Below are 19,780 nucleotides of genomic sequence, written 5' to 3'. Positions count from 1 at the left end.
TGCCCCGCAGCTGTTGTGTTTCGGAAGAACTGTGCCTTCCATGAGCGTGTGTAATACAATTTTAAGTGAAAATCGGAGTACAAACCACTAAGGGCAGTGTCTCCATTTTTCATAAAACAAAGAAATAAAATATAGAAATAAACAAAAAAAATACCAGAAATATATAGTCCTTAATGTTAAGGTGCTTGTCACTGGGTGGTAGATGACAGGGGATTTTTTGTTTTTCTCCATATTGTTTTTATATTTTCCAGAAAATTTCAGTGACCAAATACTGCTTTTTTTTTTTTTTAAGTTTTTATGTATTTATTTGACAGAGAGAGAGAACAGCAGAGGGAGAGGGAGAAGCAGTCTCCCCGATGAGCAAGGAGCCCCCATCCGGGGCTCGATCCCAGGACCACAGGATCATGACCTGAGCCAAAGGCAGATGCTTAACCGACTGAGCCACCCAGGTGCTCCCAAATATTGCTTTTATAATAAGAAAAAGGTCTGCAACTATTATTTTTAATTCCTCTCTTGGCATCAGCCTGGGCGGTGCACCCTCAGGGAGCTTGTCTGTAGTGTTTTCTCAGACTTCAGTAAGCTTTGGAGGATGTATCACGTGCCAGGCTCCACACGAGGCACTTGGCATCCAAGGCCTTATTCTGACCTTCATAAGATCCCCCTTTTAGAAACCTGATACCTGGAGACATTCTGTCACTTGTCCAAGGTTACACAAATGGTATGTTCCTCAGAGTATATTGTGGAAACTCTTTGCCTTTGGTTTGCGATGATATTTAAGAGTTTGGCTCAGAGGTCCCAGGCCTGAGGCACAGTGCACAGCTCATGGCTTCTGTGAATGGTGACCCCTGGTCTGCTATGAGGCTCCAGCTTCGGGAACTTTGCTGACCCCAGGCAGAACCTGGACAAACGGTCAGTGATCCGAAAAGCAAGCTGGGTCTAAAATGCCTCCTCCCCTGGATAGACCCTCTATTGCTCACTGTCCCGTACGTGCCCCTCCCTGCATTATTTCAGGGAAGCCAGTCCCAAAGGTTGTGCACAGATGGTGGCCCCCTCCAATTAAGCCATGGTCCCCTAGAGCCCTAGAGCATGGGTCCCCTCCTGCTGGAGCCCCCAAGCTAGAGGCCACCTGCGTGATGATGGGCTGGGAGCCTTTTTCTCCCTAATTGTCCTAGAAAATCTGCCCCTTTCCTCCCTCCCTCCCTCTCTAAAAACAAACAACAAACAAATAAACAAAAATAAGATCATTATCTTAATTTTTGTACTGGACAAAGATACCAGTTTTCAGTACCTCCATCCCTTTAGCACCCTTAAATGACCGAATTATTCTCAGACCCCATTCTCATCGCCTTTCTTGCTGGTTATACCATCGCTATTAGTTTGTTAGAGCTGCCATAACAAACTACCACAGACTGGGTGGCTTAAAAAAAAACCAAAAATTAATTTCCTCACATTCTGGAGGCCAGAAGTCTGAGATCCAGGTGTCAGCGGTGTTGATTTCTCCTGAGGTCTCTCTCCTCAGCTTATATACGGCCGCCTTCTCCCTGTGTCCTCGTGTGGTCCTCCCTCTGTGTGTCTGTGTCCTAATCTCTCCACAAGGACACCAGTCACAGCGGATTAGAGCCCACCCTAACAGCCTCATTTTAACTTCACTTTAAATTAACTCTTTAAAAGCCCTACCTCCAAATACAGTCATTTTGAGGTTTGAGGGCCTAGGACTTCAACATATAAATTTTGTGGGGACACAATTCAGCCCCTAATGCCATCTTTCTAGAAACATAGCAGTGTGTCCACGTCACCGTCAACACAGCTTAAAGGCATTCCCAGGATTGTGAGGGTCTTGCGAGGGCCCCCCACACACACACTCATTTCTCCTAATGGAAATACCATCGTCTGTGTGCCCTCAACAGACTGGGCTACTCGGGATTGCCAAGGCGCCCACCTCAGGGTGCCCATTGCAGAGCAAGCAGAAATGCTTCCATTCCAGAGACAGCCACTGAAATCCAGCCACTACGCCCCCAGAGCTGGCACAGAATGAAGAGTTTCATAGTCTCCTAAATTTGTTTATTTGGCTCCTACTTAACGAAGATCTAAAACTCTAAGCCCAGTAATGTTCCTCCCACACACCAATACACATGCGAACACACCTGGCTTTGGGTTATGCTGATTACGAGTTAATTAACTGAGTCTGAGTGTTAGCTGCAATTCGGTGGGTGCTACAGAGAGCTGGCAAGATCCTATCCCCTCATGCCGCCAAATTCGGAACGCAAGGCATGCCCTTCGCCCTACTCACAATGGCTGCCCACACATGGAATGCATCCGTTCAGGTTTCTGTATGGCCCAAGCTCACCCTCCCAAGGCCCTAACACCAAAGCACAAGAGAAAGCCACAGATTCCAGGCCCTCCCAGTTGTGTGCCAGGTGGCCTTGCGTTGACTCACAGACCAGAGAACCCAGTGAGGAAGGAGACTGTATTTCCTCTTTTCTAGCCAAGGTCACATTTCCCCCATTCCCCTGCATGTCTCTGAATCTCCTTTGACTCCAATCCTCTGAGGAGGCCTTTTCTCCCCAGCCAATCTGCAGACGCATTTCATTGCCTTCCAGGAGGCAACTGACACACACATGTTGGGTTTATTATCTCCACAGTGTCACACAGACATTGAGGCTGCTGTGGAATGGCCCAGAAGGAGAGTTCCTGCTTCCAGTTAGGGCCATTAGGCAGGGCTAATGTTTCCTCAAGAAACAGCTCTGGACCTTTGAAGAATGAAGAAAATAATGAATGAGTGAATGATTACAGGTGCAGTCTAGCCTAGATTTGCCCCCATAAAGTCTGTCAGAGACCATTCTTAGCTTTGAGAATTTTAGGAGCAAGATTTTGCACTGCCGTCTATGGAGGAAGTCCACTGGGGTTCTGCTAAACACCTGATTTCCACCAGCTAGGGCTGCCACATTCCCCACAATCCTCCAGGAGATGAACTCCTTGAATAAACCAGGATGGGCTGTTGGCTCTGTCCAGGCAACTTATGGAAAAACCTAAGTGAAAGCCGCCATCTTGTTTTTGACATAGTCGCCTGAAGAGTAACTGGACAACAGAAACGTTGTTTTATCCCACACCTCCTAGTCTGCCCTAGTAAAACCACAACATCAAATGGAAGAGTATTTGTATCCTACAGGGTAAAGGGTGTAGACCACACAATGTTATTCACCATGTGAAAAGGCTGCATGAAGTTCTGATCCATGCTATCATATGGACGAACTTTGAACACATGATGTCAAGTGAAAGATGATGATTCTATTTCTGTCTCTATTGTATGATTCTGGAATAGGAAAATCTATAGAGACAGAAAGTAGATTATTGGTTGTCGGGGTTTGGAGAGAGCTGGGGAAATGAGAAGGGAGAGCTGATGGGTATGAGGTTTCTCTCTGGTTTGATGAAAATATTCTAGAATTAGATAGTGGTACTTAATGAACTACTCTGTGCTGAATATCACTGAATTTACACCGTGAAATGAATCATACGGTATGTGAATTACATCTCAATGAAGCTGTTTTTGTTCGGGTTTGGTTTTTTTTAAGCATAAAATTACCTGCCTAAGAACTGGTTTGGGCAACCCTCTTGGGTCCCCTCCCTCTTCGGGAGCTTTGTACTATCGCTCAATAAACTTTACTATCACACACACACACAAAATTGGTGAAAGGGTAGGGGGCAGTTTAGGCATTTATTTGAGATTTAATCTAATAAGAACATTTTAGCACACTTGTTTTTTTTACAGGTGTTCCAGAAAACAGTCTGTACAGAAAGCACCAATAGCCTTGGGTCCACCGCGCTTATAAACACTTGGCCTGAAGCCTTTTCTGGCCACAAAATCAAAGTCTTAATCAACGAAAGCTGAAAAATGTAATATGATATTCTTGGCCTTTATCAGGTTGAGCACAGAGACCTGTGTTCTGCATATGGCTTCATTACCAGTGGACTGAAAACAACCTGGGGGTGAGTGTTTTGTTTGGGAGCTATGTGGCCAAGACCTTTTGAACAGAAGTACCAGAGAGTATCCATGTAAGAAGGAGCTTTTTTAAAAAAATATATATATACATATATATTCTTTCAGAAATTTCTAACAACTGCATGACTTAATCTGGTGGTAAAAGCAGTTGTTAAAAGTCCACCTTTAAAAAAAAAAGTCTAGGGGCGCCTGGGTGGCTCAGTTGGTTAAGCGACTGCCTTCGGCTCAGGTCATGATCCTGGAGTCCCGGGATCGAGTCCCGCATCGGGCTCCCTGCTCAGCGGGGGGTCTGCTTCTCCCTCTGACCCGCTTCCCTCTCGTGCTGTCTCTCATTCTCTCTCTCAAATAAATAAATAAAATCTTTAAAAAAATAAATAAATAAAAATTTAAAAATTTTTTAAAAAAGTCTACCTTTTCAAAATTTAAAAAAAAGTGAGCACAGCAATATTTAGCCACAGAGTGCTTGAGTTGAAAACCTGCTTGCTTCTCCGTGATATGTAATCCTAAAAGACCTGCTGATATCATGCACAGTCAAAATCAACTCAAACCCTTTACTCAGTGTTAAATACCAAAGTTTCCTCAAGACAAAGCTATGGATCTTTGATGAGTGAATGAATGAATGAATGAGTGAGTGAGTAAGGGACCCGGGGAATTGCTTCACGCACCAGTTTTTGTCATGAGTCTAGGGACTGCCTTTTCTACTAGATTACAAATTACTCCTCATACAGACTATTTCAAAACTTTGTTTACACCGAATGGAAACTTCTCCTGACTTTTCCATCTGCCCAGTGGAGGTAGCTCCAGCTGCTCCTTCTGCACTTCAGAGGGAAGTTATGCAGATGAGTAAGGATGTGCCCTTACATGCTATGTGCTCTTTGGCAAGACTGGGTGGTACAAATACCAGGTTTTGAGAAATGGAAGCCCTAGTGTGAAACTTAGCTTCTGAACACCCACATTACATCCCTGTCTTACTCACCTTGACCTGCTTGCTCCGGGCAGAAGGCTCGCTGGAGCCTTTATGAGCCAGACAGCCCATCTGAATCACACACATGATGTTTAGGTTTTCCCTCCATTGGCTCTCCTTCCATTTGGTTTTCCCTCCTGTGTGTATCCCTGACTCTTTTTTTCTGTGAGTCATTGCACACCTATGTGTCACTTCCACTTGGGGTCAGGAGATCAGAAAAGATGGAAGAGGGGCATTGGTTTGTGTCCAGTTGGAAAATCTGAAATGCGTCCCTATGGCAGCTAAAGTAAAGAAGCAGGAGGACCCAGCCATCCCTTGAAATCAAGGACATCTGTGCATTGTTCAGGAAGTATTAGCCCTTCCTCAGAACCACAAAGCTGAGTCAAGTGGGAAAACTTGCAGGGCAGAAAGGGTGTGAAAGAAATCCAACAGAACACCAGAGATGTCACCGGTCCCCCTCTATCCTTTCCCCCGTCCCAGCCCTCTTGATGGCAAGCCAGTCTTCCATTTGCGCACCTGTAATAGGATGCTACCCACAGTCATCTTCCTGTCCCTTCAAGAACTGGCTTCATGCTCTTCCTCCCAGGAAGTCATCTCTACAGACTTCCAGCTCAAGATCGCTACCTCCTCCACACTTTGATAATCCCTGCCTGGTACATACCACCACAAACACTGAGCCAACGGACTGTTTCATGGATCACAAATACCAGCAACCACAACATATGACCATCATTTCCCCAAGCCTAATTTTACAAGGTATATTCAAACGCAACATGAATCCTTGCCTTACTGTCCCCTTTTCTCATGCTGTTCCCTCTACATAGAATGTCTTCCCTGCCCTCTCTCCACTATTCATCCAAACTCCTATTTATACATTAAGACCCAACTGAAATCTCTATCCCTCCCATGGATCCTTTTGTGAGTGTGGCGAAGCCTACGGACCCTGCACAGAATGATGTTTTTAAATGCATAAAATAAAAATACAGAGGTCACAGAGGAAATCAATGATGCTGAAATATAATTATCAGAACCTTTTTGCACTGATTAAATTAAAACTTTTCTCAAACACGCTAAATAAAATCTACTGGTGGACCTAATAACTACCATAATTTCACAATGGTAAGTGTAAGGGATATTTCAAGATCTGCTACACCTACACATCTGAAGGAAGGTGACCACCTTGTCCTGGCTTGGCGCATACTTTCCCAGTTAGCACTGAAAAAATCCAGTGTCCCGGGAGCCCCCTCAATCCTTGGCAAACGGGGACAGTTGGTCGCCTAACTGTCGTCACTGTTTATTTAAAAATTAAAAGAAGTCTCCAATACCCAGAGGGGCCACCATGCAACAGGTGCCTAGGGAACACCAGAGCCTTCTTCCACAGCTGAATCTAAGCTGGTTGAACAACTTTGGGAAACTGTCAGTTTCTACTAAAGCTGAACAAACACCTATTCAAATCCTGAGGATTTGCCCAACAGAAGTGAGATCTTATGTTCACCACCAGATGTATAGATGAATTTTCATAGCAACTGCATTCATAATAGTCTCAAACAGGGACTACCGCAAAGTCCATCAAGAGGTAAACATAAATAAATTATGGTCTATTTATACAACCATATATCATACAGGAATGAGAAGTGAAAAATAACACCTCCAGGCAACAGTACTGATAAATCTCACAAATACAATGGGGAGCAAAAGAAGCCAGCCACCGACAAGCACACATTGCATGATTTCATTTGTATAAAATACAAAAGTGGGTGAAACCAGCTGGGTCCTTAGAAGTCAAGACCGTGAGTACCCTCTGGGTGGGTGGGTGGGGCAGTCATGAGGGTTTGGAATATTCTGCTGGTTACAGAAGTTTATTCAGTGTGTGAAAACTTATTGAGTTGTGCACTTTTCTGCATGTATGTTCTACTTCAATAATAGCATTAAAAAAAAAATGTTGGCTCCCCCATTCCTATTTCCTGCCGGATCTCATCCCTATAGCCATCATACCAAGAAGTGACCTCGGCCTGCATTTTCCGATTTGCTTGGTTCTTTGGCTCAGTTACTACCTTTCTTCACCCAGTGTGACCTGTCTGGACGGTGCTCCAATCTTTCCCCTTTCTCTGTCACAGACCCAGCCTCTGGCACGAACCTCTTCAGCCCCTGCTAGTTGCCTTCACAACAGTAAATGCTGCTTCATTAGAATTTCTGGCAGGACAATAATGAACATGTTAACACATGCCCAGGTGTTAACAAAACTTTTAGATCTTAGCTTACTGCCCTTTATACTATTTTGAGGTGAAGGATTTGTATTGGATTCTGTGATTCCAACATTGGCAAGCAACGTTTGATAAGCATTAACAGTGGGGAAAGGGAGGCATGATACCTCTTACACAAACGTGGAAACCCGTTCTCAGTTGAACTTCTGCCTGCCCCAAAGATATCTGGTAAATACACCAATTATTCTCTGAGACAGAGGGCGGCTTACATGATGGAGAAGGCTAAGCTCTCCATCTAACAGATGAGAATTGAAGTCACTCCAGGCAGAGGATGGAAGGGTGGGGATTAGAACCTGGGTCTCTGGAGGCGCCTGGGTGGGTCAGTCGGTTAAGCTTCTGACTCTTGGTTTTGGCTCAGGTCGTGATCTCATGGGGTGTGAGATTGAGCCCCAGGTTGGGCTCTGTGCTTGGCGGGGAGGATTCTCTCCCTCTGCCCCTCCCCCTCTCTCTTTCTCAAATAAATAAAACATCTTAAAAAAAAAAAAAAAGATAAAGAATCTAGGTCTCTGGTTCCCACCCCCTCCCTTTGCAGTATCTCCAGGGCCTCCCCTGAGAATGAAAGCCACCCTGGGTAAAAAAAGGGGTCTCTGTTCTGACACAATAGCTAACCTCTTCTTTCCTTCCTTCCTTCCTTCCTTCCTTCCTTCCTTCCTTCCTTCCTTCCTTCCTTCCTTCTTTTAAAGATTTATCTATCCATCTTAGAGAGAGAGTGGAGGAGAGAGTCCTTAAGCAGACTCCATGCTGAGTGCGGAGCCCGACTCAGGGCTCAATCCCATGACCCTGACATCATGACCTGAACTGAAAGCAAGAGTCAGACATTCAGCCAGCTCTGCCAGCCAGGCACCCCCACATTAGCCAGCCCCTTTTACCTGTTCCAGGTAACCTCACCCTGGGGCCGGCCTTTCTCCTTTTGGACATTTTCCTGCCTGTCAGGAAGAGAGGACAAACTGCACATCAAATTATCCGGTTAATTATTCTTCTTAAAAAACCATCAGAGACAAGTGAGAAAAGTGGTGGGCGGCCAAGTGAGGAACTTCAACCTGGTGGCCGGGGCTGGCACTCTCTGCCCTTCTTGGGGTCTCCAGGCTGGAGTTTCTCCCCTTTCTTTGGGTGCCCCTTTCCAGACCACCTTAAAACACAGCCTTCACCCTGTTACCTGTGACCTAGAGCTTTGGTGGCTGTCTATCTTCTCATTTACAAACATCCTATTCCACGAACATTTGGGGACACAAGATGAGTAACTACCTTCAGTGGTCGCCGGTATGCCACGAGATTCCCCACCTCCCAACCCTTACACACCCCCTCCCATCACACCCACCCCCTGCCCGCATCATCACACCTCCCTGCCCTGCGTCAGCTCCGCACAGCCCAGCACCCAGCACCTGCTGTGGTCTGAGCAGGGAAGGGCACAGAACTGTAGGGGAAATGGCCCTTGGATGAGAGAAGCATTTGCTTCCTCTGTGGCCTCCCGTGACACTTCTAGACAATCGTACCCCAGTGGAATTTTGACTACCGTCACATGCTAGGTTTTCACATGCTGCCCTTGATATTTTACAAACTAATTCTAAAACTGCTGCCTTTATCCCTGTTAAATTCCCTCTTGGTGCCTCTATATATCATGCCCTGCTGCGATTTGGAGGGTTTGGCCTGCCCCCCTGGCACACAGCCCACCTGTGCCCACCTTGACAGCTGTGATCCGGGCTCAGCTCTGACAATACCATCCTCAACCAAGTCACAGATAAGAAAGGATAAAGGGAATTTAGTTGCTGCTAGATTCTAGGCACTGTGCTATGTGTGGGGCAAGTGGAACGTGGTCCTTTGACTTCTGTGAGCTCAAATGAACATATGAACAGCAAGGGCGCCCCACACAAGTATTTGGCCATGTGTCTAGTGCTCTGGGACGCCCCAAAGGAAGGCCCCTGACTGCGCTTAAGAAAAGAATGGACGAGCTAGAGAGGAAGGTGGTATTTAAAATTTGTGCAAAGTAGGGCACCTGGGTGGCTCAGTTGGTTAAGCGACTGCCTTCGGCTCTGGTCATGATCCTGGAGTCCTGGGATCAAGTCCCACATCGGGCTCCCAGCTCAGAGGGGAACCTGCTTCTCCCTCTGATCCTCTCCCCATTCATGCTGTTTCTGTCTCCCAAATAAATAAATAAATAAAATCTTTTTAAAAATAAAATAAAATTTGTGCAAAGTAATAATCCAAATTCTAAGAATATAAAAGCTGAACATGTTCTATGACCCAGCAAGTCTCCCCTGAGAGTGTTCATCCAACAGAACAGGGTTCACAATCCACTAAGAGGCACATGTCAGAATGTTCACGGCCGTCCAAACCAGACACCACCCAAATGCCCACCATGAGGGGAACAGAGAAGAAAATCGTGGAGCCGTCTCACGATGAAATGAACCATTGACAGCTACGCACAATGTGGGTGAATCTACACGACCCAGTTTGAGCAAGACAGACACAAAAGAGTATGGTCTACATAATTCTATTTCTATGAAGTACGAACAGGCAAAGCTAAGCGAGGGTGTCGGGAGTCAGGCGAGAGGGCAGTGACACAATAGGGAGACAAAGAGGCTTTGAGCATGCTGTCCTTGCTTGATTTCTTATTCTGGGTGCAGGTTACATGGGTGCGTTCAGTTTGTAACAATGCATAATTCTGTAACCTCAGGATATATTCAGCTTCCTGTGAATAGTAGACTTCACTAAAAAGAAAGAAATTGAGTACGGCTATTTAGACTGCTACCCAACTATCTTGTAAGCATTATTTTCCAAAACACAGTTCTATTATTTCTCTACCAGAAGGCCATGAGCAGCCTTAGCTGCCTTACCCATGTGTATGCTGTCCCTCCTTTGTTGCAGCATCGTCCAAACACATGACAGACACTCGATAAATCTTCGGGAAACCAAGATACAGTGGGTGATCTTCCTACACACTAACCCTTCTGGGAGCAGTTCGGCGTGGCATCTTGTCTCCTAATGACCACTGTATTTATAAATGCTCTCCAAAGGTCCCAGATCTAATCAAACTAGGAACTGAAATAATAATGACCCACTCAGGCATTCTAGACCTCAGCCTTTCCCTGCCAATTTTTTTTTTATTCACATAATTTTCTACTGCTCATCCATTCTAGAGAATCCCTCCAGAGTCCCTTCCCTTGCATCATGGAGCACCCAGCCCTGTGGGATCAGTCTCGTTCTCCCTGTTTAATCAATGATGACCCACACTCAGTGATATTCCTCCTGTAACTGTCAATGCCAGAACACACGATTCACTCAGCCCCGGCCTCTCAGCTCTCTCACTAATTCCTTGGCTGTTTGTTGGTTCATGTTTGTAGGCGGGGAGCAGATGCCAAGCAGGATGGGGGCAACTAGTTCTGCACTCTCTGCAGCTGGGTAACAGTTTTCTTGCCTTGTTTGCAGCTTCCAGAGCTCCTCCCATCTTCTTGAACATTTCCACAGGCTTCCATGCTCCTCTGTGCCTCTTTGTTCGCTGCCAAGAGGAATCTGCAGGCTCATCAGCTCTGCACCAACCTCCCACCACCTTCTGGGCCAAGTCCTCCTCAGCAAGAGAATAGAAAGAGGAAGGATGGAGGGGCCTGGAGGTGCTCACACCACATGTGGACGGGCAGGGCGGACAGTACACAGAGTTCAGAACAGGGCAATGGGCCCGCACCAGGGGGCGGGGGGGGGGGGGAGGGGGGCAGCATGGTCTGCCTGGCTGGGTGACCTTGGGCCTATCTGGCCCCATGACTTCATGGTGCTAAGGAGCTGAACTAGAGGATTCTGAGCCCTTTCCAGTTCTAAACACCCCCAATCCTAATTAAGACACTTGTACTGACACTTGTCTCTGGATAGCGAAATATTAAGGTGGTTTTTGTTTTCTGTTTTCTTCTGCATTTTGCAAATAGTTTATAGGGAGCTTGCACTACCAAAGTGTGTGTGTGTGTGTGTGTGTGTGTGTGTTCACAGGACCAAAAATTCTCTGATTCTAGGAAGAAAATGAAAAAGTTTTTTTAAAAAAAGGAAATGCAATAAATTTTAAAATTAAAAGCAGAGGAGACAGAAAGGCCCAACTGGAGGCCCCAAATCCCTACAGGAGTTAGCGAAGGGGGTGGGGGGATTCCCCACCTCCAGGGTGAGAGGTCTTTGTGAACTCATGGCGCCACCTGCTGGTCGTTCTGGGAGCGACCGCTTCAGCTTGGTTCACGAAAGGGCCTTGAAGTGAATCCCGCCAACATCGCTGGTTCACAATCAGGATAAAGATCACATCATTCCATTTACAGGCTAATCTCACTCCGTACTTTCCTCCAGAAATCACTTTTGATTTCGCATTGTAGTAATAACTGGAGCAGAGACACCTAAGTGCGTCCCTTCTGTACAAGGACCAGTCGCCCAATAAGGGAGTGCAGTCCCTCCTGCCAGGAGAAGCTCGTTCTCCAGCTCCCCTCCCCACCTGTCGGAGGAAACTCACTCCCCGCCCCCACCATGTTTGAACCCTGTCTGTTTCACCTCCATCTGCATCTGTCCCGTGGGTTTCTGTAGACCTTAACTTCTTGGCCTTGGACTAATTCAGTAGCTCAAGCCTTCCTGGATGTTCAACAGCTTAAAGTGCTGGCCAAGCCTCTTATGTGTCCCTCTATCCAACGTGAACCCTGCTTTTCCACCGCCCCAAAGGAAGTGTGGTACCTCGCTCCCTGGGGGTCCCCGCTGGGAGGGGGCAGTGTGGCCCAGCTGCTCTCCCACCCTTTTCTGGACCAGACCCTTTCCACAGAGGCTGCCTGGCCAAAACCCCTTTGCTGGCCAAGGCTGGTCTTCAGGTGCAGGATGGCATGCATACCCGGCAACAACCCTCTGTTGCAGATACGGATGGGAAAGGTTTTCCTTCTAACACTGCTCATTTCAGCTCTACAAGGCACCTCTCAAAATCCAGTCTTAAAAATAGACCTAACCAGACTCTGGACAGATGTCTCCATCCATCTGTCCAGCTGTGACATTGTGGTATAATAACGTCCCCAGTGTCTGGCACAGAGCTTCTAAAACCTTGTGAATTCCTGAGTGATAGGGGTGATAGGAGTATCTTTTGTTAGAGTATTTGGTTTGTGTCCCCAGTTACTGGCACAGAGGGGTTCGGAGAACTTCCAAGTTGGTGAACTCATCAACATTGGGGGAGGCCGTGCCCCAGACTCCATGAGGACTCCTGCAGTTAGAACCCTGCAGACCTTGCCTTATGTACTTCATCTGGCTGTTCATCTGTTTCCTTTGTAATGTCCTTTGTGATAAACTGGTTAATAGTAAGTAAATAAGTAGATGAACACATCCATACATAAAAGAAAAGAAAGGAAAATCAAAGGCAACTCTCAAGTCCCTCTGAACTTCATCAAGATCTTCACACAGTGTTTATTAGTGAAGAGTGATGTGGTCTATCCTCAAGGCAGAGGAGTGCCTGGGAACCCCTGATTGGTCGTGCCCAGCGAGGAGGGCTGCCATATTTGGAGAGCAATAGGAATGCCGCCTCCCCCTGCAGCTCCTACATACGGGGGAGGGCAGTGCTGGAGGACAGTGCTGCTGAGGTTCCAGAGGCAAGCTTCCAGAGAGAGCCCGAGGTATGTGGGGAGGCAGAGTTCGCGCTGGATTCCGTTTCTGTGGTGAGGGTTGCTCATTTCTAATCAGACTGCAAACCGTACAGTGGGTTCTTGTCTCCCATCTCCTGGGGGGTGTCCCGAATAAGGGGACACATGAGCCTGTTGGGGCATCCCTGGTGTTGCATGTCTGGTTTTGGTGCATGCAATAAAATGCTACTTTAGGGTTGGCTGGTTGGGATTTTCTTCTGCTTTTAAGCCCTTGTCTATGAAGACTACTTTCTCAAGATCTCTATACTTTTTTTTTTTAACTTGACACACCTGTAATTTGTGTTATTATTCTTATTTAACTTTTCTCCTACCAAAAGAGTATGGGCCGATGGCATGGGGTGTGGCCCCCTATTTAGGAGATTAATGAACGTTGGCTTCATGCTTGGATCTCTTTGGAGAAAGCTGGTCTGAGGTCACTGTGATTAGGGGGCGGTGGGGGGGTAAGGTGCCAGAAAAGTAGGTTCTCAGGCTGCTGCCGGGCACACTCATGCCCTCCCTGAGCCAGAGACTAGACCACGCCTGCAGGTAAAGAAAGGTCAGCAGAAGCCGCTTCACGGGCATCCAGAGGTGGGACTGGACATGCACGGAGGTTGCATTTTGCCTTTTTTCCTACATAAGGACCAGAGTCACACTCCAGCTGAACATTTTAACAGAGATTGACCTATCACTTTGGGAATCCTGCAGGGAAGGTGTGTTAGGGGCTAAGCAAGCTGACTTTTGAACCTCCTCCAGCTCCGGCACAATAGAACTTCGTCTAGGACACAGACTGAGCACGCTTGGCTTTTGTAACCATTCCGGGGTTTCTCATCCACGCCGACAACAGTCCAGGTGCTGGGATGCCCGGAACAGTTGACCTTGGGAAGTAGACTTCCACAATAGCTATTGTAAGTTTCAGGAGCCAGATGGGACAAACTACCGGACTGGGGGGCGGTGGGGAAGGGGGGATATCCCCTGATGTCATCAGCAGCCCTTCGGAGTGCTCCCCCAGGCCCTCCGATCCTCCCCAGCATCCCATCTCCTCTGGAATTCCTCACGGACCCTGCTCTTTGCTCAGCTTAGGGCCCATCGGTGCTGCCCTTCATGCCCAGCGAGTCAAAAGCACAAAACGTGGGCACCGTCCCCTCCTGCAACATAGAAGGGCCATGGGACATGGCAAGTGGGCACATGGGAACAAAGTCAGACAGACTGGATTCAAATCTGCCACCCGCTATTGTGCAGGCTTGGGCAAATCACTTACCTACTCTGAATCCCAGGACAACTTTTTTTTTTAAGATTTTATTTATTTATTTGAGAGAGAGAGCGTGCACGAGCAGGGGGGAGGGACAGAGAGAGAAGCAGACTCCCCGCTGAGCAGAGATACCTATGTGGGGGCCCTGGGATCATGACCTGATGGCAGAGCCATCCAGGCACCCCACAGGACAACTTTTATCAGATGGGAATAATAATGCACCTACCCCATGTGAGAATTAAGTCAGTCAATGCCAGTGGCTGATGCATAGTAAGTGCTGGGTGAGGGGAAGTGTGGGGTCACACTGTCCCCAGGGCGAGACTGGGATCCACCTCTATAGCAGAAGGAGGCAGGGGTCTCTTGGCCACGCTTCCATCTCTCTCTCCATCATTACCCTAAAGCCCTTTGGGGCTTTCTTAGAATAGATGGCAGAATGTGCCAGAGAACAGAGCCAGCTTAGAGGAATAGAATAAAGAGGGAAGATGAACAATACAGTCTGTGCTCAGAAGCCTGTGGTTCCAACTCTTCTGTGTATTTTCCTCCAGAGATCCTCTGACTGGAAAGACGGGAGCCCCAAAGAAAACCTATATGTATTATGTCATTACTCGCTTATTTTCCCATGCATGTTCAAAGGCTTTCTAATTGCCAGTTGTAGCGTCTTATCTGTGGGAGAAAACCAGATCTCCGCCCTGAATGCATGTAATTCCAGGCAAAAGCAAGAACCTGGGTATTGACTTAGCCTGTGCAACCCGAGCACGCGGAAAACTATTCCGCTTTTTGGAAAACGTGAAGGGCGCAAGGATGCATTCCTTGCTTAAAATCGGCCGCACACGGGAGGGGGGCAGGGGAACCCGGGAACCTCCCACCCCCTGGGGGAAGGTAACTGCCCAGGCCTTTGCTCTTGCAGATCCCGACACAATGGGGAAACATCTGGGCAGATGCTGGTTGGCCATCGTCTGTGTCCTGCTGTTCAGCCAGCTGTCGGCGGTCAAGGCGAGAGGCATAAAGCACAGAATCAAGTGGAATAGGAAGGCCTTGCCCAGTACCTCCCAGGTCACGGAGGCGCACAAGGCAGAGATCCGCCCCGGGGCGTTCATCAGGCAAGGCCGGAAGCTGGATATCGACCTGGGAGCCGAGGGCAACAGGTACTACGAGGCCAACTACTGGCAGTTCCCCGACGGGGTCCACTACAACGGCTGCTCGGAGGCCAACGTGACCAAGGAGAAGTTTGTGAGCGACTGCATCAACGCCACGCTGTTGGCCAACCCGGAGGAGCTGTCCCGTGAGAAACAGGACCACAAGCTGTACCAGCGGATCCTGTGGCGGCTGATCAGGGAGTTCTGCTCAGTCAAGCACTGTGATTTTTGGTTGGAGAGGGGCGCGGGACTTCGGGTCGGCGTCGACCTGCCCATGCTGCTCTGCCTGCTGGTTTTCATTTGGTTGATCGTGAAATAAGCTTGCAGGCGGGCCGGCGGCCACAGGGATGAGAGGGTGAGCCATGGGCTGGCGTGGCCCAGTTCTCCCCCAGGCCCCAGCCCCCCGCGTGTCCCAAAGGTACCAAAGAGCCGTGATTCTCCAGTGCCTCAAGGCGCACTGGCGAGTCTCCCCTGGGGTACCTGACTGTATCGGGTAAATAATGTGTGGGTACCAAGTCCGGCCCCACGCACTGCCTTCTCACCTCCCCGGGAGGCATCTGGCACGGTGCGTTCTGCAATAAATAATGAACAAATGTTCGGCGAACAGAGAAGAGAACATGCCAGGGACCGGGCCACGCGCTTCCCGGTATCCCCAACCCCTCCTAGAGACAGGGGTTCTTCCCACTGTGTAGACAAGGAAACTAAGGCTCCAAGAGGTGAGGTGGCTAGAAAGTAGCCGAACCAGAATGCAATCCTGGCTTGTCCAACCCCAGATCTTCCATTCTGTGCAATCCCAGAGCTGCCTTGTGAGTCCTTTACGGCTTGCCAGGCCCAAATCCAAACCCAGATTTCCGCCTGAGCTGATGGCCATGGATCCTGATACCTTGTTCCAGGCAGGTTGTATTTAATTCTTCTGATGAAGCTAAGATACAATAAAGGGAGTAAACGATCATAGAGGTAAAGTGAGACAAAGGCCCAGAAATCACGGTGTAAGGCGATCTTGCCAGGCTGAACTCCCAGAGCAGACCATTTCCACAGCAGGATGTGTCTAGGGCACAAAGATTTCTTTCACCAGAAGGATAAGTGTTCGCTCTTCCTCTCTCTGAAATATCACCTGGATTTGAGAAAATATTTTTAAATGACACATTTGCTTTGCAATGTTCCCTTAGTGCTATAGGGGCATCTTTTTATGTGCATGCACATGAGAATCTCTAACCATACTCCCTTTACACGGGTCCGGTGGCCGATCTCCAGCTGTTCTTTTAACCACCGTGTTGGGGTGGGGCTGTCATTTCTGTGAACCACTTATCACTATAAAAGAATAATTCCGGGCGCCTGGGTGGCTCAGTTGGTTAAGCGACTGCCTTCGGCTCAGGTCATGATCCTGGAGTCCCAGGATCGAGTCCCGCATCAGACTCCCTGCTCAGCAGGGAGTCTGCTTCTCCCTCTGATCCTCCCCCTTCTCATGCTCTCTCTCTCTGTCTCATTCTCTCTCTCAAATAAATAAATAAAATCTTTTAAAAAAAATTTAAAAAAGAATAATTCCTTGCCAAAAAGTTTCAAAAGAAACTGTGTCTTTAGGGAGACCGAACAAAGAATTCACTCATACCATAAGCAAGGGTAGATATGGCACTTAGTATCTACCTCTTATTAGTTAAATATATATTACAAAATATGAATACGACTTAAATACAAATAATGAATCTAATGCTCTAAGATGTCCCCACAGGTCCTCTGGGATACTCTTAGAGACCCCCAGGAATTGTTGAACCATATTTGGATGCACTAGCTGCTGACTATTATCAATTCTCCTTTAAAGAGAGTCCGTAAAGGGGGGGGGGGGAATGTACATTCTCACTTTATCCTAAGTATTTTAAAACATGAATGTTGATAATGGTACCTCTTGTTCTGAGCCTCCACTGCTATCAGCATTCTTCTCAAGGATACTTTTGGAAGGTTCTAACAGAAAAAGCCAGTGAAGGACTTGGGGGCAGGGCAGCCCAGGGTAACGGCCTTCCCCAAGGAGCCTGGGGGCCACCCTGCACTGGATCAGTGCTGGAGGAGGATGGGATGGAGGATGCCAGAAGGTCTTAGTCCTCAGGCTGCCAGCACTGACCTCACCTTCCACTTCCATGGTCCTGCTGAATTCTTGAGCAGAGCCCAGGATAAAAGTACAGACCCTGTAGAGGTTATTTCTTGCAAGTCAGTCTTTTATTTTTATTTTTTAAACAATAGCAATAGCAAGAAAGACTGGGGGAGAAGAAAGAAAGAAAGAAAGAAAGAAAGAAAGAAAGAAAGAAAGAAAGAAAGAAAGAAAGAAAGAAAGAAAGAAAGAAAGAAAGAAAGAAAGAAAGAAAGAAAGAAAGAAAGAAAGAAAGAAAGAAAGAAAGAAAGAAAGAAAGAAAGAAAGAAAGAAAGAAAAAGAAGGAAAGAAAGAAAGAGAAAAAGAAAGAAAAACAACTGGGGCACCTGGGTGGCTCAGTCGTTAAGCGTCTGCCTTCGGCTCAGGTCATGATCCTGGGATCGAGCCCCACATCAGGCTCCCTGCTCGGCGGGAAGTCTGCTTCTCCCTCTCCCACTTCCCCTGCTTTTGTTCCCTCTCACACTGTCTGTCTCTCTCTGTCAATTAAATAAATAAAAATTAAATTAAAAAAAAAGAAAGAAAGACAACTACCTGTAAGCTGATGTTGAAATTTCAGTCCAGCTCTGCTGAGTTTAACCAAAAGGGCACACACAGCCACATAAGCAAAATGACTTCATTTCTTAGGCAAACAGGCAATGATATAGTACATTTTCTATAATTGCTGTCTTTTCTCATTTCATTAACAGTTCCAGAAACCAGATTTAAGTGGGGCATGAAGGACATTTGTATATGGTGATTCAAATGCCAAATTAATCATGAAGCTTTAACTGAGACTACACATGCTTGAACAACCTTGACGCTGTTTACAAATTATGAGGTCCAGGGGAGTCTGTGAGTCTGGTTTCTCACGTTAGCCAAAGGTGGCTGGCCGAGCGCCTACTATGTGCAGGACATTGTGAGGCACGTCTGAATTATTCTTGATACGGACGTTTTAAAGGTGAATAACTTCACCAACCCTTGCTTTCTTGTCCCCTCCAAGTGTTGACTTTTCAAAATGTGTTCATTATAAAAGTGACATTCAAATTACAATAGAAATCCAGAACACCACGTTGCCCCCATCCCAGTATCTGATCAAGTCGGAGTTTTCAGTCTGCCCTCTTACCTCCTAGGCCTTCCCCATTTGCATATACAAATGTACATATTTGCAATAGTACTATAGATGAGCTTTCATATTCCAAATAGTCTCTTTATTTTATAGAACTTTATTCGATGCTTTTTTCATTTTTCTATGATGTTTTAGTTCTTGCCTCCCCCAACCCACCCCCTCCTTCCTGCCTGATCTGCTCCCCGTTTTCACTGTGCTTAGGTATATAAGGGAGGGTTTCTTTAAAAAAAAAATTGATTGTTCCTTTTAAAAATACGGTAATTGTACATATCACATTTACCCCTCAGCAATTTGCCTCTGTAACTTAATGCTGCATCATGAAACTCTTTCCAGTTCAACAGTTAGCTGGTTAGTTAACGACAATTGTCCTTTTAGATTGCTGTGTAATTAGTGCTCGCTTTGGCAGCACATATACTAGATTGCTGTGTAATTAATACTCCATAGTCCAGATGGATCCTGGTTGATTCCATTGCTTCCTGTTGACGGACCTTCAGGTAGCCTCAGTTTTTTTGCCACTGCAAACAATAAACATCCATGTACATACAGCCTTGCAATGTGTGCCTTTTATTTCTGTGGACTCGTTCAAATTTAAACAATTTAAATTTTTCTAGATGTGACTAGATTACGTTCTTGCGTCGCTGGAGCTGTTCTCGGTCCCGCCTGCCGCCGTGGCGCTAACCTCTAAGGGGTTTTAGGTCTTTCAAGTGTAAGAAGCCGCCTCTTCTGCAAATGCTGCTCGAGCACCTTCTCCCCTTTGCACACAGCACACCCAAATCCTCCCAAGTAATTTCTGACCACAAGGACCATTTGAAAATCCCCAAACTGTTAGCAACTCCCATCCTAAACCTGGTTTGGGGCCCAGAACATCCAGGTGAGAAGCAGGGAAAGCAGGCTGTGCATACTGGGGCTTCAGAGGGTGGTATATTTGCACAACTCCGCGCTTCCCGCGGGCCAGGGAGGCGTGGGGTGATGTTCAGTCCTCGCCTTTTTAATCCCTTTTTATCCATCCGTAGTAAATGCCCCGCATTCCAGTGTGCATGAGCTCTGGGGTCGTCAGGTGCAATGTTCAAGTAGCCCACGGCTTCCTCCCTTCGGGGCTCCGGCGGCGGGCCAGCCTCTTCTCGGAGCCTTCACACCCCGTCTTGCTTAGGATGCGTTTGGCAACATTTAGAAACCCCACCCTGGGGCCCTAGCGAGGTTCGTCCCAGGTGGTGGCTGTGAGTTTGTCTTGAGCTCCTTACACTCTACCGCAAGTTTCCTGATCACAGTGACGGGCTTGGCGCGCTGGCCCGTGGCATCAGGCG

At 47.2% G+C, this 19,780-nt stretch overlaps 1 protein-coding gene across 3 annotated transcripts; it reads left to right on the top strand.

The window, feature by feature from the left end:
- The first annotated feature begins 12,256 nt into the window (after positions 1-12,256).
- On the top strand, positions 12,257-19,042 carry PRND (prion like protein doppel). 3 transcript variants are annotated; one of them, XM_045883824.3, is made up of 3 exons: positions 12,258-12,837; positions 13,597-13,748; positions 15,000-19,042. In XM_045883824.3, the coding sequence occupies exon 3, from the start codon at positions 15,011-15,013 to the stop codon at positions 15,545-15,547; it is 537 nt and encodes a 178-aa protein (XP_045739780.1). In that variant the 5' UTR covers positions 12,258-12,837; positions 13,597-13,748; positions 15,000-15,010; the 3' UTR covers positions 15,548-19,042. The 3 variants fall into 3 exon arrangements, with proteins under 3 accessions (XP_045739781.1, XP_045739780.1, XP_064428926.1); XM_045883825.3 differs by lacking the exon at positions 13,597-13,748 and having other exon boundaries at positions 12,257-12,837; XM_064572856.1 differs by lacking the exon at positions 12,258-12,837 and having other exon boundaries at positions 12,919-13,748.
- Positions 19,043-19,780: the final 738 nt, after the last annotated feature.

The sequence above is a fragment of the Mirounga angustirostris genome, unplaced genomic scaffold (assembly GCF_029215605.1).
Source record: "Mirounga angustirostris isolate CCGP_5_RB_7025 unplaced genomic scaffold, mMirAng1.0.hap1 SCAF_10, whole genome shotgun sequence".
Lineage (NCBI taxonomy): Eukaryota > Metazoa > Chordata > Mammalia > Carnivora > Phocidae > Mirounga > Mirounga angustirostris.
Note: the sequence above shows the minus strand (reverse complement) of the source record. Positions and strands in the feature narration are given on the sequence as shown.